Source organism: Prinia subflava, chromosome 10 (assembly GCF_021018805.1).
Source record: "Prinia subflava isolate CZ2003 ecotype Zambia chromosome 10, Cam_Psub_1.2, whole genome shotgun sequence".
NCBI classification, from domain to species: Eukaryota; Metazoa; Chordata; class Aves; order Passeriformes; family Cisticolidae; genus Prinia; species Prinia subflava.
This window is the reverse complement of record NC_086256.1, coordinates 8,828,941-8,852,143: the sequence shown is the minus strand read 5'-3', so window position 1 is coordinate 8,852,143 and position 23,203 is coordinate 8,828,941. Positions and strand designations below refer to the sequence as shown.

Here is a 23,203-nt window from a genome sequence, read left to right as displayed (position 1 = left end):
GAGGCACCAGGCAGCTCGTCAGAGTTTCCATCAGTTGCTGAACTGAAGATAAAAGTGATAAAGCCTGAGGAGGAAACTGCTCACAAACCTGTGCCAGCCCTGCTGGCACTGCATGGCACCACAGAGAGGACCTCTGCTGGCACAGGCCTGGGGCCACCATTAACCCATGGCCAGGCCTGTGCAGCCCTGGGCAGAGCAAGACACCAGAGGACAGAGGTCTGTCCTTTCCAGGCAGGACCCCAGAGCCAGGGATCCCGGCCCTGTACCCTGCACAGGGCCAGCTATGAAACACACGAGGCTCAACAGCTTTGCAATGTTTACTCTTGAAAAAATAATTCAATTCAGAAAGCGTCAAACCCTGGTGATGCCACACCCCCAGCCCTGCCACGGCTGCCACTCTGGAGCCTTGCTGGGGGGACAGGGAGGGACGGAGAACAGCACCCCATGGGCCTGGCACCCTGTGTGGAGAAGGGAGAGCCTAAGCCCCCCTGTCCTGCTGTCACTGAGAGCAGGGGGCCACAGAGCTCTGGTTGGCAGGGGAGGAGAGGGGAACTCAGGTTTAGCCATCTCCTATCCCTAGGACCACCTTCCCCAGCCCCAAGAGGAGCTGGGAAAAAGCCAAGCCTAAGCTCTACCAGAGAAGGAAAAGAGAATGCATTTAGTTTCAAGGGGAAGAGAAACTGAGTCTTGGGAACAGAGGTGCCTAGGAAGGGCAATGGAGAGCCATTTGGAAGTTCTTCCAAACCAGGGCATGGGGAGCAAGCTACTATTTCTCAGAAAGAAGTCCCTTTTCCATCCTTGTAAAAGACCTGCTTTACCCTGAGGGCCAGCACAGGGGCTGCCTGCCCACTGGCTGCCAGAGCACAGCCCCATGGAAGGGCAGCACTGGGGGAGGGCAGGGCTGAGCCCCAGAACGGTACTGCAGCCCCAAGGGTGCCACTCTGCACGCTCGTGTTCCCCTCCTGCATCCATCCCACCCCATCCCTGCTGCTGGGGCAGGCATGCAAGGGACTGTGAGGGTCAGAGTCCCTGCGGCCATGCTGGAGCTGTGCTGCATCCACACTGGGATCATCTGTGCCAAGAGGAGTCTCCTGGCTCCCCTGTTCTGGGCAAGGGAGGAAAGCAGGGAACAGAGGGTGGAGCCAGGGGGACAAACCTCCCATGACTGCCCCTGTGCAGGCTGGGGGCTGCCAGCTCTCCATGCCCTGTAATCCACCCCTTCCCAGGAGCAATAAATAAATAAGTTAGTGTAGTGTAGACCCCAATGCTCAGTTCACAGTGAGAAAATGAAGGGGAAGAGACTCTGTTACCTCAGGGAAAGGACAGAGCAGCAACTCCTTCTCCCAAAAGCAAGCCAGAGCACTGCATCCCTGCCCAGGGCCAGGGGATGGGCAGAGAATGGATCTCTTGTTGCACAGATGAGGAGGAGCTCTAGCGAGCAAGGGGACCAGGACTGTCCCCTCAGGGTGCAGGGACATTAGTACCAAATGGCTGGGGATGGGAGGGGCCCTGGGATCCTTCCTAAGGCACAGAACCCCCTCCCCCTCCCTGTTCCCCTGTATGAGGGGTGTACCACAGTGGGAGGGCCAGTTGCCCATCCCAGACCAGCTTATAGCTTCCCTGCCAGCAACTTCCTGCAGTAACAGTGGGAATTCAGGAGAAGAAACTCCCTCTGCCTTCAGCCAAAGCAGGGGCTCCCAGGGCAGGGAAGATGGAGAGACAGGCTACAGTACCACAGGCAAGGACCACAGTGCAGCATCTCTCACTCCAGGTGACCCTGGCCCTCCCTGCCCCTGCAGCCAGGGGATGATGCCTGCTGGCTGCTCCCATCTCGCTCTGCAAGGCACTTGCACCCCTCTCCCACGACACAGGGGCAGGGCTGCTCCCCACAGAGCAGGTGGGTGAGGACAGTCTGTGCCAGAGCACACAACCTGGTCCACTTCCACCTACAAGGACTTCCAGCCTCCAGAACTGACTGCCCTCGTGCTGGGTGTGGAGCATCCCCTCTGCGTCCACAGCAAATCCAGCTCCTCCCCAGCATTCCCTTTTCTGTGAGCTGGGCTGCACCAGTACCTGCAGCCCACAGAGCAAAGCCAGTGTGCAGGAAGATGTCCAACCCAGCACACAGTCTTCAAGGTGCATCCATCGTGCAGGTAACAGGAGAGATGCTGGAATAGCCCCTCTTCAGCACTGTGTTCACCATGGGGCACAAAGCCAGCAGGCAAGAGTTAATAAATAACATCCAGCTGGCAGGCTGCAGCACTTGCACCATGCTGCTTTCTCAGACTTCAGGGCCAAAAAGGAGCAGAGGTGTTTTGTGAGGCCCCCTCCAGTTGAGCATCTCCTTCCTCCAGCCTTGCCCAGCCAGGGGCCAAAAAGGAGCAGCGTTAGTAGAGTGTCTGTGTTAAAAAAACCAAGTTCCTGGGATGGGGGTGACATATCTACAGGGAAGGACCCTGTCCTGTGCAAGGGAAAAGGAGACCACAACAGAGGGCTGGAGGGAGCCCAACATCTGCTTCTGCAGCCCAAAACAGGAGTCTGTATCCAGTCACCAGCCTCCGAGAGCTGCTGCCAACTCTGTCTCTGCACCGTGGGGGTCTCTGTGCTCCCCCGTGCCCTCTGCTTCCAGCTGCCAGCCTCACGTCTGCTCCGCTGCTGCCACCGCTGGCACTGCCACCGCCCCCTCCTCCTTGGCAGGGGGGTCCATGTAGATTGGTGTCACTGACGGGGGCTTCTTGGACCTGCAGGTGAGGGGGCTGGATGGGAGCAGGCACAGCTGATGGCTCCCCTCAGGACCCCCAGTTTCCAACAGCACTGCCTGGCATGATCTCCTTCCCACTGGGACATCCTCCAACCCTGGGAATGTATCCCGTCCCCCCTTCCACCACACTGCCTAAGGAGTGAAGGTGGTGTCCCCTGAGGATTGGGCTGGGATAGAAGTGGGTGAGGGTGTGTGCCAGGCAGGGGACAGTGCCCTAAGGATGGGGCATTACTCAGCCCTTCGTGTCCCTGATACTCACGAGTAGGGGGAGGCAGGGACCCCCACCACAAGGAAGTGATTCTTCTTGCGGAAGAGCCGCCACAGCCCCTTGTGGTTCCCGCGGACGTCCAGGTCCCAGATGTGGAGGCACTAGGATGGTGAGGAGGGAGGAAAAGGCATCAAAGCCTGGGGGTGGACACCAGGGCCAGGTGTCCCCTGGCATGGGAAGAACCACAACCCCTGTCCTCACTGAGACACAGCAGAGAGGGCTGCACCCCCAGACTGGGGTGGCACAGGGCTGCATCCCTCCAGCCATACCAAGAGCTTCAGCATCACCCACGGACAGCAAGAACCCATTTGGTGAGCTGTGTCAATGTCATGGGAAAACCCAAGAACAGCCAGGTGTTTCCCAGTGATGCTGAGACCAGTGCAGGGCTGAGGACAGGCCATGTCAGGGCTCTCACCTTGGCAAGTTGAGTCCAGGTGGTGAAATCGGCTTCCTGCTCCATCCTGATGAACATGACGTAGACCCTGCCCTCGGTATCGGGCACGAAGGAGTCCTCACAGGGGTTCTTGCTGTGGTCCAAGACCTCAGCCTCACTGTGGGAATGGAGCAAGGAGTTAGAGGGGATCCCACTTTCTCCCTATTCCCACTGCAGAGTACTTCAGACATGCAGAACGTGGCTGGGGCCACCAGGGCCACTTCTACCCTTCCTTCTGTTCTGGTTGGTTCACCCAGTGCCTCTTGTGGTCTCCCCACCTTCCAGCAGGCACTCACCCCAGGAGCCGATGAATTTCAGTCTCATAGTTATCCTTCCTCAAGCTGTTGGAGGAGGAGAGAACACAGAGATGAGGGCAGAATCAGAATCAGACAGTTTCATCCAAACTTAAGACTGCCCCAGTGTAACACTAAAGGCAACTGGAACCAATAAATGGAGAGCAGGTTCTGCCACACATTCTTGAGATGTGGCAGCAAAACCACGACCCCTCAACATGTCCACCTGGAGCATAGGGTAGCCAAACCCAACCTTGCAAAAATCACTGCCAGGACTCCCCAGCAGAGGCCAGTGTGCTGATGTAGGAGATTATGGCTGCTCCAGATGGGAGATGACTCCAGCACAGGGAGACAAGGGTCAGACCAAGCAACTGTTTCATCAAGGCCTCACTGTGACCAGCACTCACCTCTCCACATTTTTAAGCTGGACATTTGGAACTGTGTTGAACTTGTGCTTCTTGAAATAGGCTTCCTGGGAGAAAGAGAGAGGGCAGGGAGGGAAAACCAGGTTTGATCATGGGTCAGCAATACCTGGAGATGACCTCAGGCATCCTCACTACTTGGGGAGGTGTCCGAGTCAGAGCCCAGCACCAGGACAGTGCTGGGGGAGGTCACTCACGTGGAAGTAGCCGTTCATGTTGAGCCCCACGATGCCGAAGTGGTAGGAGCGCGAGATGTCCGGGATGATGCACTCCCGGCCCTTCCGCTGCTCAGGCATCCGCATCCACATGTCCCAGTCCCAGAGCTGGGGAGGGAAACTGCTGCTCACACTCAGCTCTGGGGACAGGCTTTGGTAGTGTGGCCACACAGGGACCTTCCTGGGTGCCCACACCGGGTCCAGCCCCTTTGGCCCCGGCTCTGTGGATGGTTATGTGCCTCCTCAAGGCACTGCCTGTCCCAAATCCATTCTGCTTGGGCATCCTTCCCAGTATAAGCACAGGGACAGCTCCTCCAGGAGCTGTACACCCAGGGGCTGGGTGAAGATCAGGGGTTGCTGATGGGCAGAGATGGGGCTGTAGAAGAAAAGGTCTTTCCAAGGAACTCACCTTCTCAGGGGTTGGCCACTTTGGCTCCAGCTCATCCTTGTACAGGCTCTTCCGGAGCACCCACCCCAGGCCTGGCATGGTCTCCACACGGTACAGGAGCGAGGGGTCCTCAGCTGTGTGCTCATAGCCCTGCAACGTTATGGGGAGTACTCAGCACCCTGAATGCACCTGTTCTCCACCAAATAACGGGAGGCATCGTGCTCCATTGAGTTTCTCATCACAGGAAGAAGGGAACAGCCACTGGGAAGCACATGGCAGGGACAGGAGGGTGGTTTGCAGGGGCACTTCGAGGAGAGGTGGCCCTGCTCCACCATCCTTCCCTGACCCACCTGGTCATTCCAAGCAGAGATGCAGTACAGGCTCTCATCCTCCTCCAGAAGGTGTATTGACTGGCTCAGAAAGCTGAGGAAAGAGTTGACCCTAGTCAAACATCCTTCCACCAAGGCAAACTTTCCACCAAGAGATGGGCCCCCCCAACTGCTGGAACCACTTATCCCAATTTTTAACCTGAGATAGCTGATGCTGGTGGGAGACCAGGGGAGAAGCACCCAAACAAGCTAAGCTGCATCTCACCATGGGGAAAGGACAGCATTGTCTCCTGCCCATCAGTCTCTTCTCCGTAGGAAGAAAGAGACATTGTCCCTGTCCTCTACGGAGGATGCCCCCCCACTGCTATGGGGCAGGTGCAACCATGTGAATGCATCAGTGTCCCCAAAAAGCCAACCAGAAAAAGATCCCCAACCCTGAAGTCACCCTGATTGCCAGGACAGTGGCCTCAGACTCTGAAGGTAGAGCTCATTTATGGCTTTTGCCTGGGGTTTGCTCAGCCTCAGATAAATGAGCTACAGCAGGCAGGGATCTGGCCTCTCCTGAGCATCCAGAGAGCTTCCAGGAAATGATCCCACACAGGAAACCCCAACTCTACCTGAAGAAGTCAACAGAAATGTCAAGATCTTCCTCCAGAACCACAGCAAATTTAGCATCCTGCAGGGCAAGGAGAACATCAGAAGGATGGAGATGAACAGGACAGAGCAGGGACACAGGCAGTGTGCTGTGTCTGTGTGGTTCCTTGCCCTGGAGGACTGATCCCAGTGGGACAGGGATCACAAATGCCAGGGGAAGGCTGTGCTGTAGCAGTCTCACTCACCGGGAACAGATTGAAGGTTGCAGTCAGACTGGCTTTATAGTGCTGCAAGAAAAGACAGTCATTACCTGTACTAGCATCAACCTGGCACAGATCTGGGGCTAAGCCTGCCTCCTCAAATGCTGTCCCAGGTCCCTGGAAATAATTGTCCCAGGATTTGGAAAGCTCTCTCACCTGGGAAACTCTGGCGTTTTTAATACTGATGGGAGTGTGCTGTATTCCCGACAGGCCAAACAGCTCCACGACATCCATTGGCTCCTGCAATGGAAAAGTACAAAGTTCAACAAATGTGTGGGTCATTCTCCCCTCCCCTGTCAGTGTCAGCTCCCCAGGACAACAGGAACATCCCCTGCATGTGGCTGTCTTCTTGGAGACTAGTGAGGCTCAATATAGACCCTGCAGCACAGAACTTGCCAAACCCTTGTGGCCCTTCAGTATCACCATGACTTTGTTAGTCCTTTTTGCAGACCCAAAGTTGTATCCAGGAATATGTGAGAGGTCCCAGATTCCCAGCCCACCACAGACAGTGCAGAAAGTAAACAGGTATAGCCAGGAGCACCCAGCAGCTCCTTAATGGCAAGACCACAATCAACTCAATTCTCTCTCACAGCTGCCATGAAAAGGACCTTTCTGACCAAGCCCAGGGGTCAGAAGTAATCCAAATTTGGGCTGACATATCTCTGCCCCAAGAAGGAGCCACCAAGGCCTTCTCCACCCCCTTACTGTGCATGCCACATCCTAGCCACAAAAGAGAGAAGGAGCCCCCATTGTGCCAACCCTTTCCCCTTTCCCTGGTATCCACCATGGCAGCTCGAGCATCCAGGCTGCCCCCTCGTAGCTAAGGGATGCTGCTCCAGTTGCCATGGCAATGGATGCTGCTATCTTTAACTGCTCTGATGTGGTACAGCAGGAGCCTGCATAAACAAGCCAGCTCCCCCAGCCCCACAATGTGGCAGTGGTGGGAGAGAGAATTGTCTCTGTCCCAGGGCAACCAGGCAGTACCTCAGTGGATGCTGCAGAGATGAGGCCTAGCAAGTTCCTGAGATCTACTAACCCTGTGCCAGAGTTCCACTGCCAGAGTCAGGGCTTTCAGTGGGACTCTCCAGGGCTATACAGGGTTGAGTGAGAGGAAGGTCTTTGCCTCTAAAGGGCCAGTTCTCCACCTGGCACCAGCTTTCATGAACCCCAAGTGCTGAGCCTTGGGAAAACACTGTTTTGTGCCTCTTCATGTCTTACTGAGAATGGAGCTGGACAGGAATGGCTGCACTGTTTATCTCCTCTCCCTGTGAAGCAGCTGGACAGGTGGTGTTACACCCAGAGCCTGCTCAAGGGGCTGGCAATGCTCATCAAGTGAGAAAAGGGGACAGGGAGAGCCCAGCATGACCACCACGAGCCATTCCTGGACACCAACCCCCTGCTGATGTGGGGATGTCAGTCCTGGGCTTTGGGAAAGGCCAAGGCTTTATCCACACCCATGGCTTGGGTGACTTTGGCTGACTGTGTGTAGGAGCAGATAAGAAGAGCGTGACACACAGCACGAGGAAGGTGACAAGGCTCCCAACTTGCCACCCTCCAAGGACTGGGCCAGCACTGGGCTGGGGGAGCATGGAGCTGGCCACAGGGATCTCTGGCAAGGCTCTCACCTCGTAGTACCCATCGATGAAGACTGTGATCATCTGTGGATTGACGCCCTGAGCCGACAGCAAGGAACGCAGCATCCTGAGGAGAGACACAGGGGCACAGCACAGCCCCAGTGGGCACGGGCCCTTCAGCACAGGGGTATGGATCCCTTGGGATGGGGGCAAGTGTGCATGATTAGGGAACAGGCCCTACCTACACCTTCCCTTTCCCTCCCCCAAGGTCTGCCCTTGGTGCTTATGCAACCCCAGGAGGAGGCTGGATCCTGCCAGCAGGAGAAAGGGAAGGGCCTGGGCCATGCCTGGTCCTGTGGCACAGAGCAGAGGAGCTGTGCCCTCTAGGAGTGCTTACCTGTACAGGTAGTTGGGGCGGTTCCCTGCAATGACAGCAACTGGCACATCAAAGACCTTATTGTCTTTGAGCTGCAAGAGAACAATGTGTGTGAGTGGGGGGGTGGAAGAGGCCATGCAAATCAAAATGATGCTATGATTCTATGCCAGTGAGAGCAGGATCCAAGGGGTAGGGACCCACTGTTAAGACAGCAGAGACGCATAGTCCTATCTCTTGGTTCAGGGCCACATCAACCAACCAGGATGTTCTCAGCACTACTGGAGACCCTGTCAGCTTCCCTTCCTCACCTCACCTCTGTCCCAGCTTCAAAATCCCAGTTTGCATCCACTCAGAGACCCGTGTCTGAACCCTTCAGCACCGTGCCAAGGACAGGCCAAAAGTCACAATAGTTGCTCTGTCTCTAGATGTTCACGCTCTGCTGTTTGCACTGATATCCCTGGAATAGGGTCACTATTCCTGGCAACTCAGAGCAAAAGAATTCCCCTGCCCCCAGGTATTCACCTCACCTTTGCCCAGGGGCAGTTTGCATTACTCAGCAGGTGCTTAAGGACAGTGCTCTGCATCAGCTGCAATCACACCTGGTCCAGCCCAGCCCTCCCTCCTGGAGCCTCCCTGAACTCTCTGGCCCTGCACTCACGGGATCAGGGTTGAACTCGATGGGTGTGGGGTCTTTGCAGCTGCAGACACTGCCATAACCTTCCACCTTGCTGCAGAACCTCTTGCGGCGCCGGTTCAGCTCCGTGTCGGGCCAGTGGCACTCGGCATCTGGAGGAGAAGCAGACCCCACAGACTCACCACGTGTGCTCCAGGCTGGGAGCACACTCACACAGCTCTCCCGGGGCTCAGCCAGCAAGCCAGTGCTTGGCAGTGAACAGGCAACACTTTGGATGGGAGATACAACCCCAGGAGCCACCCAGAGCCTGACCCCACCTCTGGCCTCTCTGAGCAGCAATAGGTTACCCAATGTCAACAGTCAGAAAAGACCAGACCAGGTCTGGTTTGGAGAGGTGACAATTGGCCAGACCTTACTTCCACTTCTCCATCCTCACCCTTCTCAAGAACCATGCCTGGAATTGCCATGGAAGCAGGAAGAAAGCGAGCTAAGCCCATTTTAAAAGTTAGCGTCATCATCTCAAAAAGCCTTAAATCCAGAGTGATGGCTTTGACTTAAACCAGGCAGCAGGGAGACTTCTCCCAGAGACACCACAGAGCAGACCGTACTTCCTACCTTCCACAGATGTCAGGTGAACTTCTGTCTTCAGCAGAACCGGGTCACCCCAGGTGGAGAGGGCGGGTGACTTGGCGTGCTTCTCCCCATACACTTCTCCTGGAGCAGGAGCACAGGGTCAGGACTACCTGGAAGGGCCCATCCGTGCCAAGGCACAACCAGGGGTGTCAGCCTAGGGGACAGCTTGGCACCTTTTCCCATTGGCCTCTGGCAAACTGCTGAAGGAGCATTCTGTGCCTCCATACCCTCCCTCACCCCAGGAATGGAGCTGCCACTCTCTGTTGCTCCCTGCTCAGAGAGCCTGTTGGGGATGGGCTGGATTTCTCTTCACCTGGCTTATCCCAAAGAATGGAGCCACAAACCCTCTTCCAGCCTGTGCAAGACTCACCCCCCTTCTTCCCCACAAACGTCCACATATCTCTCCAGCTCAGGAATGGTGCAACCTGGCTCCCCAGGCTTTTCAGGACATTCTTGGCTGTCTCCTTGAGGTGAAAGGAGCCTTCGTCCTGGAATAAAACACAACTCTGCAGCTGAGGTCTGGCTCCTGACAGGGGAAAGTCTCCCATCAATACCAAAGGGGTACAGGGCCCACTCCTACCCTTGAATCAGTTAAGCCAGAAACCTTCAGGGTCTCTGTGCCACTGAAGGCTTCATGATGATCCACAGGGAGGTCAGAGGAATCATGAACTCCTGTTTCCTTGAGACCAAGTTGTTTTCAAGCGGGGCCATGTGTGAAGCAACACCTCACACAGCTAAACATGAAACCTTGAAGCAGCACAGTGCTGCCTGCACAGCAGTCCAGACCTAGTACAGTGCACAGGGCCCCTGTAAAGCCTGGAACTGGGAGCCAGAAGGATCCCATCACATCCTGATATTTCCTCATGTCCATTCTCCACCTAACCCCTTGTCTATTGCTGTGGGCTTTGACACATCTGCTTTTTGCTCTCCTGCTTTGCTGGGCACAGGAGTACCTGCAGCAAGAAGGGAGAGCAAGAGGACAAGGGAGGTGATCCAGACAGGGAGTCACAGCCCCATGGGGATGTGACATTTAGTCCTGGGAATGCCTGATGACATTCAGGAGGCTACTGCCCAGATGAGCTTCAGGACATCCTGACTCAAGACGACTTTTATTTTGCTATTAGGGTCACATACCTTAATGGTGAATATCAGGATCCGGCCCCGGGCAACCATGTTGAGGAAAAGTACCATGGCTTCATCTTCGTGGGGGGAATAGGTGTCAAAGACCCTCTTGGCCATCACGTGACCCTGTTGGTATTCATACGTCAGATGGATCTTAAATACTACATGGTATGGACACACAGAATTATGGAAATCTGCCCTGGAAGCCTCATTCCCTGAGCAACACAGGGAGTGTCTTTTCTGGTATGCCAGGGAGTTAATCCCCAGAGTTAGTCCCCAGGCAAGCTCAGCCCTCAGGCCTGCCTGCACAGAGGTCCAGGGGAAGCATCACCAACCTCAGAACTCCTCCCCTGCCCACTTCCCAAGGACAGCAGGCAGCACAAAGAAACCCTGCAGGGACCCTCTGGGTGAGAGACTGTGCCATGCTTGGCAAACTGCACACAAAAAGCATTCAGGGACTTCCCCCCTCGCCTCAGGCACCCAACAGTTCAAGAGCAAGAACAAACTGCCCAGTAAGAAAGGCACGGGGATGTTTTACCGTGGCCTGATTTAAGACGATGACATGGATCCCTCTTCCCTGCTCCCGAGCCTCATCTTCCAGGACCTGCAAGTGGATAAATCATGAGAATCATATGCCAAGACCTCTTCTTATTCCCTGCCCATTCTGCACAGCAGAGTCCCTGAACAAGAGGCAAATCTCTGGCTTTGCTCATGGCAGTGATGGGTGCCAGAGTAGAAGTCCTGGAAGCAGAACTTCTTGCCAGCCACCGAAGCGCTCTCACTCTCACCACTGCTGTTTGTGGCTTCACTCATTCAGCTCTGTCCACCCTCTGCTCACAGGACAGCCAGCATGTGTCACTCACCGTTGTCCCATCCACGGCCACATAGACCTTTGACCGGCTGGAGTACACCTCGACATCCAGGACCTTCTTGTTGTTGACAGGGTGCCTGGGGACCTCCACATTCAGCATCTCATCATCTACAGCAGAGAAATTCCCAGTTTCAACCAGTCAGGGCACCTCTAGCTTGTCTCTGCTCTGTGCTAACTCAGCCAAACCTCCAGAAGGCACCCCAGCCCAAGGAGTCACGGGTTGGAATTTACAGGGATGGTGGATAAGGGGAATACCAAATGACAACAGCTCTGGCCTCAGCTGACCCCACAGAGATCTCTGTGACCAAATGTGCTAAAGCCTTCAGCAGACAGACAATGAAGGCAGCAGCATTTTCTATTAATTTTTGTCAAACCCACATACATTGACCTGGTTTTTGTGATGTAGCTGATCACAAGTTAGCCCCGACTTAAAGAAACCCTCCAGCTTCCTTGCTTTCAAAGCACAACAGGATGCTGCCCCTCACCATAGTCCTGTGCAGACTCCTCTTCCTCCTCATAAGCAGCTCTCCTGGTGTCCAAGATCAGCTTGATGTTCACAATTACAGTCACAAGCAGGAAGAGGACAGCACCTGTCTGCAATGCAGGATGTTTTGTGTTAGAAATTGGTAAGTATTGGCATGGGCTGCAGGGCCCAAAAAGGTCCTGCATGGGATCACAAGCATCTGACATTTCGCCTGATTTTTTCTGAGGAAAGCAAAGAGAAAGAAATACAGGTGACTGAGTTTCATGATGAAGTGCATTCATCAGCTGGAGAGCACTGACTCCTTGATATGTGAGAATGAACCCACTTCCAACATATTTCTGCTTCCAGATCTGTGAGCAGATTCCTGCTAGATTATTGCATCAAGGTTGAGGGTCCCTGCAGGCAAAGAGTTTGGAAATTCAGAGTTACAGCTCCCAGGGTAACCTTAACTTCTGCCTCTGTGGCAGCATCACCACTCTCATCTGTCCCTCTGGAACCAGAGGATGCACTCAGGATATTCAGAGGAGAAGAGATGCTGTGCAGCTGAATCCAACAAAGGGAAGAAGCTGAGGTCTGATTTCAGGAAACTGCACTGTACCAGCCTGCAGCCTTACTATCTGCAGCAAACTTCAACTGCAACCCTTGTGGATGCTGGCACTGAGAACTTGGGAAGGTCCAGGGGCTGTGGAACAGACCCTTGATTCTCTGAGGTCATTAATGGGGCTGGGATCACACAGTGGCCTGCCCATGGTGAGAGGCACTAAAAGGATTCCTGCCCTGTCTGTCCAGCTACTGCCTCAAAGCTCTGTGTTGCTGCTGTCTCTGCCAAGCAAGTTCAAGGAATAACTGAGGAAAAAGGAAAACCAGCAATCAGACAACACGAAGTATAAATGTCACTACAGCATTTTGGCTTGTTAATCTGCTGTTGACTCAGGACTATGAGCACCTTTTGGGATCTGTGCACAGAAAGCTTTTAATTAGGCACGAACAGAGCCGTGGGCTCGTGGAGAGGCAGCAAGGCCACCTCACCAACCTGCCCAGACCTTCTGCCCTGATCAGCACTGGAGACATGAGAGAACAGCCCTGGTGACCAGAGCAAATAAGGCAATAAAGAATAAGAACTAAGCAAGACCAACAGCCAGATCTAGCAAAGCTGGCTTAGTCAAAGCTAACCAATAAATGCTTGGCTGCTGTAGACCTGGCTATTCCACACCTGCAGCTCTGGTCTACCTATTTTGAGCCAAATTTTCATCTGTGTTTTAAGCAGTGCCATGAAGTACAGAGATATGTGCAGGCTCTAGCCCGTTGCCCCAGCATGGTGAGCAATGCCTGCCTGAATGACCAGACCCATTCCCAAGCCTTGAACACCCTATCAGACACAGAACTGAGCAGTCTTCTTGCCCAGGGAGACCTCATGAGCCTTTGTCTGCCCAGGCACATGCAAAACCCTCTCCTGCTCCCTCTCACAGCAACCAACTGCCAGATTTCATGAGCCCCTCTCAGGAAAGCCCTTTTTCTATGTTTTGCTGTGATGTGGCAAATCCTCCATGTCCTTACAGCCCCAGACACCCCCCAGGACGCTGTCTCCACCAAGGATTAGCTGTTTTACAGCACAAGCAACCAAGCCTGAGGCTTTCCCAGACACCAGCTGCCTCTGGGGCATGAGATCCTGTTACCAAGCCCTATTTTCTCTGTCCACCTGTTGTGCCTTATAGCAGGCTTGGTTTGTACATCAAACAGCTAAAGGCTGAACTCTGCAGCGCTCAGCAAGGGTCCAGAGCCAGGATGGGAGCAATCAGTTGGTTTCTAGTTGAAAGCTTCCCAAGGCCACTTGGATAATTGTATCTCCTCCCACAGCCACTCAACAGGTCTGCTGAAAGGAGCTGCTACACATGGCAGACCCTTCTACACACAGGCACTTGGAGGCAGCTTCTTGGGGAACAAGTTATGCTTCCTCAGCGTGTCAGGTCATCCTGACTGCCAGCAGATGCACTTCCACCCATGCAGCTGCTCCACAAACTTGTAAATCCTGTAGATTATCCTTCCTAATCCACGGCAGGGCCGCGGGTGACTCACCTGACACAGCTTCCGCAGTGCACGCTGGTTCATCAGTTTGTACTTCCAGGCCAGGTACCAGCTCCGCTTCTTGTGGGGCTTCACCGTGGGGTTGGGCTTCCACTCGTCCATAGTCCCGGGGCTGGCAGCCGTGTGGGGCGGGGGTCAGGATGTGTGCTGCTCTCCCCTCATGTCCATCGGGGCGCCCTGCCGGGAGGGGTGAACGTGATCCAGGCGCCTTCAAACCCTCCCCCCAGTAAAGACAGAGCCTGGCACAAGCAGTGGCTGTGGACAGCACTGACACGCCACGAGCAAAAGCACTTGGGAGTCTCCCTGCCTGCCAGAATTTCTGCTGGGAGCGATGCAGGAGGCCAGGCTTTGCTGCAGGGTGAGGAAAAGCCCCTGAACTCATGGGCCAGTGATTGCCTTTGCTCCAGGCTAGCCCCTCAGCGAGGCTGCTGCAGTGCCATGGGCCCACTCCCACGCTCTGGGAAAGAGAAGCAGCCCAAAGTCACAAGCAGACAATAGATCCCGGACCACCAGTTGTTACAGAATGGGCCATCACTGGCCACATCTGCCAGCGGGGTCCTTGGTGGAGAGACACCGTCCCCACTAATAGCCCCATGGCCGCTATCGGGGTGCAGCCAGCCGCACACGGAGAGCAGCACAGGGCCGGCATCCTCCTGGAGCTTCCAGCGCCCCTGACAGAGGAGCTGTGCCAAGGGGAGGCCGGGCGCCCTGCGGGTGGCAAACCGCTGGGCCTGGGCGGGATGTGGAGCCCCGGCAGAGGCAGGGACCTGTCCGGAGCACGGCGTGCCCCAGCAAGGCCCGGCAGGGCGGGGAGAGGAGCGCCGAGGGGCCCAGAGGCACTGGGGGGGGCGGAGATGGCGAAGGGCACCCAGGCAGCCCGGGCGGGGAGGGAGAACCGGCTGTCTGAGGGCGGCAAGGAGCGGCGGCGGAGAGAGGGGGACCCAGGCGCTTCGGGACCGCGGGGAGTCCGGGGAGGGCCGGAAGGCGTGAGCCGGCCGCGCTACTCACGGGGAGGCTGAGGCGGGGCCGGGCAGGGCAGGGCTGGGCCGGGCAGGGCTGGGCCGGGCAGGGCAGGGCCGGTCCCGGCTCGGCGGTGCCGCCGCCGCCGCCCCGAGCACCCTCCGCGCCGCTTCCGGCGCCGCAGCGACAGCGCGGGGGCGCGGCCAGCGCCGGCCCCGCCCCGGCCCCGCCCCGCGCCGCTCCGCGCGCCCCGGCGGACCTCGCTGGTGCGGGCAGGTGGCGGCGGGGGCGGGGCCGCGGCGGGGGCGGGGCCGAGCGCGGGCCGCGGTGACAGCGCGGCCGCCGCTGCCCCACCCGCATGGAGGGCGGCGGGGAGGCGCTGCCCGCGGACCTGCGGGACCTGGCGGGCAAGGTGGGACGGCGCCCGCCCGCCGTGCTGCTGCGGGGGCTGCGGGCCGACGCCGCCCCCGCGCCGCCCGCGCCGCCCGCGCCGCCCGCGACGCCAGCGCCGGCCCGCGGTGCCCACCCGCCGCTCGCCGAACGCCTCCGGACGCTGCGCCTGGAGCTGGTGAGTGCCGCGGTACCGGGAGCGCTGCCGGCCGTCCCCGGGAACGGAGCGTCCCGACGCGCCGTCGCCGCAGCCTCCTCGGGCAGCCGCTTGTCACCTCCGGTGACAGTCCCGAGTAGTGCCCGCGCTGTGCCCGCATTTTGGGGAGCCCCCCTTGCTCCTCCGTGTTACGGTGAACAGCCCTCAGCTCACAGCCTTGCCCCGGCCGCCCTCTGCCCCCGCCCCACGCAGCATCCACCCCCCGGGTTCCCCTCGGCCACCTCCGTCCTGCCCCCCTCGAACCCCCGGACTCCGTCGGGGATCGCGGTGTCCGAGATCAGCATTTAGGGCAGGGACCTTCGCCAAGGGCATGGCGGTGGATCTTCTCTCCCTCGGGTGTGACCCCCGGGGTGACAAGGCACGGGCATCGCTGGAGCGTTCCCGGGTCTCGGTCCTGCCGGGGCTTCTCGGGTGCCTCGTAAAGGGTTGTGCTGCGGTGGCAGCCTTTCCCCGGGACCGTGGGAGTGCCGATGGCAGCTTGCTCGCCTCCCTCTTTCGTGGAGGGAGCAAATACCGGCGATGCCTGCGCCTCCGGGAAACGTGGCGAGGTTGGGCAATGGGTTCAAGTGCAGCTGGGGGAAGGGACGCTCCCACGCAAGAACATGCCGAGCGGGTGGGAATGAGCATTGTAGGGAAACAGGCTAAATACGCCCGCATCCCTGCGTGCCCCCGGGGGGCTGGAGCACCACCCAGCCTGAGCCCCCCACTCTGGCTGATTCAGTATTCCCATCGGTGCAAGAGCTTTCATCCTCCCTCTGCTTTCATCCTCCTTCCGCACCGGCTTCCAGGCTGCACCCTGACCGGAGGAGAAAGGTCTCTGGGGCAGTGCGGTGTTTGCCCTGCCCAGGGGCGAGCAGCCTCAGCCTATGGCCAGCAAGGCCAGGCTTGGGCCGGGCATTATTCACCTTGGCTCAGAAACGCATTTCCTTGCCCTGCCCTGGCTCTTCTTGCTGGCCAGTGAGGAAGTGGGGGCGCCTCACACCCAGATCAGCAGCTCGGGATTGGAAGCCAGGTGCCAAAACCCAGCACAGGGCTCCCTTCATCTCCCCTGCTCTCATGAACAGGGAGCAGAATTCCCCCCCCGCCCCTGCAGGGCAGTAGGAAACCAGCAAACCCAATCCTTAGAGGATAAGCTGGCCTGGGAGTGGGCGGTGGGAGGAGAATTTAGCAAATTCCCACTCTTGCCTCCTGATCTGAGGAGGAAGATTTATCCCTAGAGCTAGATATCTTGAAAGGAGAAGGCGCCTGAGGTTTCTTGCGTGCTGGGGAGAGGAGCAGGGCTGCATCTGCCCATGGAGAGCGTGAGGAGGAGTGTGGCAGTCCCCTGTACAGCTGTCCTTGGTCGTGCGAGGTCGTGCAGTGAACTTTAGTGCATCTGGAGGAGTAATAGAGAACAGGCTTTGCTGGGTCTCCTCCCACAGTAACCCTGACTTGCTGGAGAGGGGGTTTCTTGAAGTGCAATGGGGAGGTCAGGCTGGCGTGAACTAGCAGCAAATTGATGGCTAACTCCTTCCAGCAGGCAGTATGGAAAGTGGGGAGTGTTATCCCACCCTCTGCTTTTGGGTTGGCTCCCCTGGCATCTCTGACAGCTGCAGTTCTACATGAGGCAGAGAAAAATGGGGAACCCCCCTCCAGGGGTTTCCAGCCCTCCTCCTCCTTTGTCGTCTCCCTGCCAAGGCCAGATGCTTTTGCAGTGCGTGCAGAAAAGTCCATTGTAGGCAGTTTTTTAAATAACTTGCCTAGAAAGGAAATTTCTGCACTTGGGAGCTGGCTCCTGCCCCAATCCGGGTACATCCCTGCTATTTTTTATTTAAATCCAGCTTGAGGAGCATGAGGAGGGGTTGGGAGGGCTGGTGTCAGGTCTTTACAAATCTTTGACCCTTTTTTTTCCTGTCGACTGGAGTGAGAGGTGTCACGTGCTGAAATCCTGGCTGGAGTTTTCCCAGGCTCCTTCCTGGGATGCTTCTATGGCTGTGCTGGCTGTGGGACCGGAGACAGGGTTCTCAGGAGACTGTGGGGTCACCCGTGGGTGGGCAAGTGGCTCCCAGGGCACCGGATGCTGAGGATCGGGTGCTGTACTTCAAAATGATCCCAGGGGAGCACATGGATTTCTGTCACAGCTTGCTGATGCCGGGCACAGGATGTGTTTTATGAAGGAGTCCACGGGCATCTGCAGCCCGGGGCTGCCTGTATGTGCCCTGCAGTGGGTTTTCTCCCTTTCCCCCCATCGTGGCCTTATTTCCTTTCCTGGCAAAATATTTGCGTCCTGTGTAGGGGAAATCCAGTGGCTTTTGGCGGCCAGTATCATACAGACAGGAATGTCTTGGCACACAGGGCTTTCCATTAGGAAAACAGATGTTTCTGCAGCAACTGAGGTTTGCAGAGAGCTTCCCCAGGCTCGGAGGGGCAGGAGCCGGTGAGGCGAGTGGTGTGATCAGCAATGCCTGTCCTCCATGGCCTCCCATTTTGGGAGTGATTTGGGTCTCCAAATCCTGCCATGTGACATTGTCACCAGGCTTGGTTCAGACCCTAGAATGTGAGAAGTAAAGGCATGAAGCCTGGGGAAGTGCTGGTGGTCCAACCAGACACTTGCACTGAGCAATGCCTGATCCTCTTGCCTTACCAGCAGCTTCCCAGGTCTTGGAGGATGCTCTGAGATCAGATCTGCATCCAATACCTCCAGTTCCTTGCTTACTCCTGGTTCCCATGGAAGACAGCAACACAAGTGCCCTGGAGTTATTTCCCTGAGGGGGTTGGTGGCTGGTGGGAACCATAAGTTGCTGGTCTGCAATGGCTGTGCCCCCAGGTTTGGACAGGGCCCCCTGGGATGGTTCCCTGCGGGGTGTTCTCCCATACCACGCTCTTCATCAGGCAGCTTAGGAGACTTGCAGGCAGCACAGTGACACCTCTGCCGGGCTGGGCCGGCCATGGGGCCCCTGGGTCACCTCAACCCCCCTGTGCTCTCTGTCTCCCCGCCAGGCTTACCTGCGAGCGGTGGACGTGAAGATCCTGCAGCAGCTGGTGGTGGTGAACGAGGGCATCGAGGCGGTGAAGTGGCTGCTGGAGGAGCGCAGCACCCTGACCAGCCGCTGCAGCAGCCTGGCCAGCAGCCAGTACAGCTTGGTGGAGAGCCAGGAGGCCTCGCGGCGGGGCAGCTGGGACAGCCTGCAGGACCCCAACGACAGGCTGGACAGCATCTCCGTCGGCAGCTACCTGGACACCTTGGCTGATGACATGGATGAGTACTCCCACAACGCCGCTGAAACTGCCGCTGCGTCCGCATCGGGCAGGGCCCTGGCCAGGGCAGAGCAGGACTGGGTCAGGATCGACCCCGAGAGGGGTTTTGCAAAGCAGGAGAAGGACTGCGAGGAGCACGAGTGGCCCCACGTGGACCTCTCCCCGCCTGGGTTGCCACAGGATCACCGGTTTGCCAAGGAGCCCCAGGTGGCCAATGGGTATTTGGGCCAGCAGTCCCCTTCTCTGGAGCAAGACAGAGACACCAAATCACCACCGAGGGCCGGGGAGAGGCTGGGGAAGGGAAATCCAGATGGGAAGGCTTGGAAAGCTGAGGCTGACCTTGAGAACTGCAAACTCAACAGCAAACTGCACCTGGAGTACGATGCCCACTGGCGCTGGCTCCAGTCACAGGATGATGTGACATTCTTATAGCCCGTGGCTTCACCTTCCCAGGCCAGCTCTCCCAGCTGCCCATTCTGCTTCACTTGTCTATGCTTGGGAGAGTTGGGGTGGCTGGAGGGAGGGGGCAGGCTGGCTTGGTGGGGTTGCACTGTTCCTCTGATGGCCCCAACATTTGGATGCAGCCATTAAGGGACTGGGTGCCTGCCCTGCAGCACATTTCTGAGAGAGGAGGGATGAGCTGGGTCCTGATAGATTTAATCCTTTGCTCTAGGGTGTTGCTTGCTGGTGGCTGGACACCCCTGTGTTGTCCTTGGTGGTGGTGGGGAAACCTGGGATAGTGGTGTTCCTGGGATCTCTCCTTCTAATCCTCAGCTTCCTGTGTGCAAAAACTGGGGACCCTTCCCCCAAAATGATGACCCAGAGAGACAGGAGACACTGCCATGCATCCACAGCTTGGTGGCACCAGCATGCTCAGTGTGGGGCAGGACCATTAGCAGGGCATTCTGTTAGATCTGCTCATTTCTAACATTGTCTTCAAGGCCAGTGTCCATCCAGGGCAGAGCAGACCTGAGGTTTGGCCCCAGCTCGTGGGGGATGCTCAAACCCCTTCCCTGTGGGTGAAGCCCTGCCTGGTTTAGATGCCTCTGTGGAGCCAGTCTGAGGGGGACTGGGAGCCTCTGTCCGTGCCCTGCGGAGGAAGGATGATGGTGCAGACTTCCTGATGTGATGACATGAGAACAACAAAGCACTGGGAGGGAAATGGAAATCCAGTTCTCCCAGTGTGTTCCTGGACTGTGTTCCACCTTGGGAGCAGTCCTGCAGAATCCTCAGGATGTGGCAGTGCACGGGCAGCCCGGCAGAACCTGCGGGGCTCTGACTCGGAGAGGCTCCTGCTCTGCCCCAACACTGTGTGATGGTGGTGAGGGCTGGCTTTCTCTGTCTGTGTGATAAATGGTGCCAGGTCTCTGCCTCCTACCAGCAACCAGAAACATGAGGTGCTCTGTCCAGGTGGATTTGCAGTCACTCTGCCCTGGAGACATCTCTGTCTTTTTAGCCTTGGCTTCTGCCCGTGCCTTTTGCTGTCTCCACCATGCCTCCCAGCACGCCCCTCGCTGGCTTGTAGAGCATGGCTTGCAGCTGGAGCTGTGTGAAAGCTTGGGCATGACCTTCTGCCTTCACCAGATGATGCAGGAAAGGACCTGAGCATCCTGATTCAAGGAGCCAAGCTCTACCACATTTGTAGATAAGCCTGGAGTGTCCTGACTCCAGAACCCGTGGGTACATGTGTCCCCAGCCGAGTGCTGTGACAGCTTTGCTCTCACCATTGTGCTGTTGTTCCCTTGCCTGCGTGGGTCACAGACTGCATCTGTCCATGCTGGGGTGGTAGGAGTGAGCACATTGTCTCGTGATGTCAGTGGGAGGCTAAGAGAGAGGGAGGTGACTGGCTGTGACTTTCCAGATGTGAGATGAGAGCTGGCTGTGGTTAGGAGGGTGGCTGGGTGCACAGGTTCAGCTTGGTGTCTCTGGAGCAACACCTTCAGTGGAAATTACCCTCTGTTCTGAGAGTCCCAAGCACCCTCCCTTCCCCTGCAGATCCTCAGAACTTCCCTGGATGGATGTGGAGAGCAGGACAATACCGGAAATTCTCAGAGATGGGACCTGCTGAGGACTTGGGTGAATCCCAGCAAAATGGGAGTGGGTTGCCCTATGCAACAAGCATCCACCTGCCTGCCCTGGAGCAGCTGTGCTTGGCTTGCCCTTGCCTGCGAGTAGCTTGTGGCTTCCTGTGTAGCTGTGCTGCTGACACTGAGCCACCATGTCCCCAAGGCTGGCTGTCCCCTGCTTTCCTGCTAACCCTGCATGCAATGAATCAGCTGAGGGTCCCTGGGGGAGACAGGGTAAGTCCTTCGGCACTGTTAAAATCATTCTCAACAAAAAATAGCTGGCTTAATAAATGTTTGTGTTTCTCCCAGGCCACGCTGTCAGTGCTTAGCTGAGCTCACTGGTGTTTCTGGGGAACGGGGAGAAGCTTTGGGATGGAACACCCTGGAACCTCTGGCAGCCCTGCAGAAGGGCAGGTTTAGCCCCAGTCCTGAAATAGGCACAGTCCAAGTGTCTGGGCATCTGTCCCTTCTCACATCAGTGATAAAAGTCACTTTTCCTGAAGCAGCTGGGTACCAGGACACATCTGCTGGGAGCAAGGGTGACTGTATTGATCTCGGCTGGACTAGGTGTCAAACAGCACCTTCACTCTTCCTGCTCCATATTTCCAAGGACGATCATTTTAGGTGTTTACCAGCCCTGTTAGCTGTGCTGGAGTCTTTGCTTCCTGTGTTCTGCAGTGGCAGCTTTGGCTCCTGTGGCTCCCTCCACCCCGGAGGGGCAGTGTGGATCTGGGTGTAGAGCAGAGACTTCTCCAGCCCAGCTGGGGTGGGAGCAGCACAGCTCTGATATCAGGCTGTTGGGATTTGCTTCTGGGTGGATCCCTTTAAAACCACTAGAGCCAGTGCTCATGCAAACATCAGCTTTTCCAAAGCAAATGCAATCGGCTTATCCAGCCCTGTCATCCCAGCCTCAGCATCCCTTCCGGCTCACGGCTTTGACACCGGGAGCTTCTGCAAACGGGGAATTGGATGCTGGAGCCAGCAGGACTCAGCAGGATTTCCCCAGTTTCTGCTGGGCTGAGGTCAAAAATAGAATCATGAAGAAAACCTTAGAGATAAAATGCCCAGCCTATTCCTCTTACAAATGTACACCTCAGCAGCTGTTTAACTCTGTATTGCTGCAGAAGAACTTTTGCTGGGGCTGCCCTGGGCATGGACTATTCAGCCTGGTTTACATCAGCCCAAGGTGCCCGTAGTCCCAAAATCTGTGTATCCCCCAAATCCCAGCCCTTGGAGCTGGAGGGGTGGATGGGACCCCGTGGTTGTCTCCCTGCTCTGTCTCTGGGCTGCCTGGATGAGGGATCACCCACCTTTGAGCTTTGCCCAGGCACGTGCAGAGCCAACATCCCAAACCTCCCCTGGGGAAACACCCTGGGGACCTGCCTCTGGCTGAAACGTGGGTGCAGCAATGGGGTGCAGAGCACCTGTGGGCGGGAAACAGCCCACAGCACGGATCCACAGCCTCCCTCTGGTCTGCCTGGCCCTGACCCTGCCTGCTGCTGCCCTTGAGCTGCTCTTGGGCTGCTCAGTGCTGGTATCAGGTAAGAAAACAAGCAGATAAAGCAGGCGGGATCCCAGCCGTGCCAGAAAACACCCACCTCTGTTACAATAAAAACACCAGCAAGCCAATTATTTTTTCCCAGATATACACAGAGATTAGACTGCCTTAACGAGGCAGTAAAACACTTCAATAGCTCTCCTTGCTTGTTATTAAAATGTCCCCTGGGCTTTCCCTTCCCTGCGTGCAGCTCAGCTCTGAAAGGGCCTGTCCCCAGAGCAATGCAGCCATTTAAGCAATTTCTGTTAGTTCCTGTGGGGAGGAGGCATGAAAATATCCTTTTCCCAGGGGAAAAAGAGCACGGTCCCCGTGCTGGGAAGGGAGGTGGCCAAACTCCGTGGCCTTTGGTCTGGCAGCCCTGTGGCCCCACACCACCCCGTGGGCTCACTGGCGTGGGGGGCATCACCGTGGGGTGACCCCAGGAGTGGGTGCAGGGGGTGTGTGGGTGCAAGCACAGCCTGTGGGGCTGATCACAGCGCCCCCACCCTCCTCTTATCTGGAGACTGATGCTCCCTGTTGACCCTTGTACTGTTCCCTGTGCAGCTCCCACACACCTCAGTTATCTCTTTCTGGGGAGCAGAGCGCTGCTTTTGTGCTGCCTGGCCCATTGCAGACAGGGTGGGACAGGAGAGGCCAACAGATGGGACAGGAAAGGCTAAGTGTAGCCCCCATGCCCTGCTCTCAGCACGCCCTGTTTTGGCAGTGGGGATGTTCTGATGGTTTCCTGGGCAAGGCTGAAGTGTTGGTGCTGGTCACAGCAAAGTGGTGATCCCCAGATCCCCAGGAAGAGTTTCATGATGCCAAAGCTGCCTCCAATTTAGGACAGTTGCATTCAGTCCTCTCCTTTGGGGCATGGTCCCCAGGCTGGCCCCATCTTCCAGCTCTCCTCCAGCCAGCACCCCTCACCCAGCCTGCTCCCCACAGTGCCCAGGAACCCCTAGTACTGGTTTAAATCAGCCCAGTGTAGGATTCCTGTGTCCTGAGTTTCCAGATGGCTTCCAGCTTTTCCTTCCTGCCCCAGGTTCACAGGTCT

The 23,203-nt window shown here is 56.9% G+C and overlaps 2 protein-coding genes across 5 annotated transcripts in view; one reads left to right on the top strand and one right to left on the bottom strand.

Annotated features, from left to right (window-relative positions):
- Positions 1-301: 301 nt before the first annotated feature.
- The window catches only part of POMGNT1 (protein O-linked mannose N-acetylglucosaminyltransferase 1 (beta 1,2-)), a 144,966-nt gene continuing 122,064 nt past the window's right edge, over positions 302-23,203 (bottom strand). Inside the window, exons 1-22 of one of the 4 annotated variants that reach the window (XM_063407154.1) lie at positions 15,531-16,068; positions 13,734-13,919; positions 11,659-11,767; positions 11,166-11,281; positions 10,841-10,906; positions 10,315-10,428; positions 9,551-9,668; positions 9,163-9,261; positions 8,572-8,699; positions 7,935-8,005; positions 7,589-7,664; positions 6,120-6,203; positions 5,949-5,990; positions 5,727-5,785; positions 5,131-5,203; positions 4,802-4,930; positions 4,375-4,500; positions 4,163-4,227; positions 3,759-3,803; positions 3,445-3,580; positions 3,021-3,130; positions 302-2,741 (exon numbers count right to left, since the gene is read on the bottom strand). In XM_063407154.1, coding sequence (XP_063263224.1) covers positions 2,639-2,741; positions 3,021-3,130; positions 3,445-3,580; positions 3,759-3,803; positions 4,163-4,227; positions 4,375-4,500; positions 4,802-4,930; positions 5,131-5,203; positions 5,727-5,785; positions 5,949-5,990; positions 6,120-6,203; positions 7,589-7,664; positions 7,935-8,005; positions 8,572-8,699; positions 9,163-9,261; positions 9,551-9,668; positions 10,315-10,428; positions 10,841-10,906; positions 11,166-11,281; positions 11,659-11,767; positions 13,734-13,844 — 1,980 coding nt within the window. In that variant the 5' untranslated portion in view covers positions 13,845-13,919; positions 15,531-16,068 and the 3' untranslated portion in view covers positions 302-2,638. Of the gene's footprint in view, positions 2,742-3,020; positions 3,131-3,444; positions 3,581-3,758; positions 3,804-4,162; positions 4,228-4,374; positions 4,501-4,801; positions 4,931-5,130; positions 5,204-5,726; positions 5,786-5,948; positions 5,991-6,119; positions 6,204-7,588; positions 7,665-7,934; positions 8,006-8,571; positions 8,700-9,162; positions 9,262-9,550; positions 9,669-10,314; positions 10,429-10,840; positions 10,907-11,165; positions 11,282-11,658; positions 11,768-13,733; positions 13,920-14,750; positions 14,930-15,530; positions 16,069-23,203 lie in introns of those variants that run through there. The other 3 variants (XM_063407155.1, XM_063407153.1, XM_063407152.1) reach the window with 3 other exon arrangements.
- On the top strand, positions 14,992-20,921 carry LURAP1 (leucine rich adaptor protein 1). Its single transcript, XM_063407159.1, has 2 exons — positions 14,992-15,270; positions 18,289-20,921. The coding sequence occupies exons 1-2, from the start codon at positions 15,061-15,063 to the stop codon at positions 18,976-18,978; spliced, it is 900 nt and encodes a 299-aa protein (XP_063263229.1). The 5' UTR covers positions 14,992-15,060; the 3' UTR covers positions 18,979-20,921.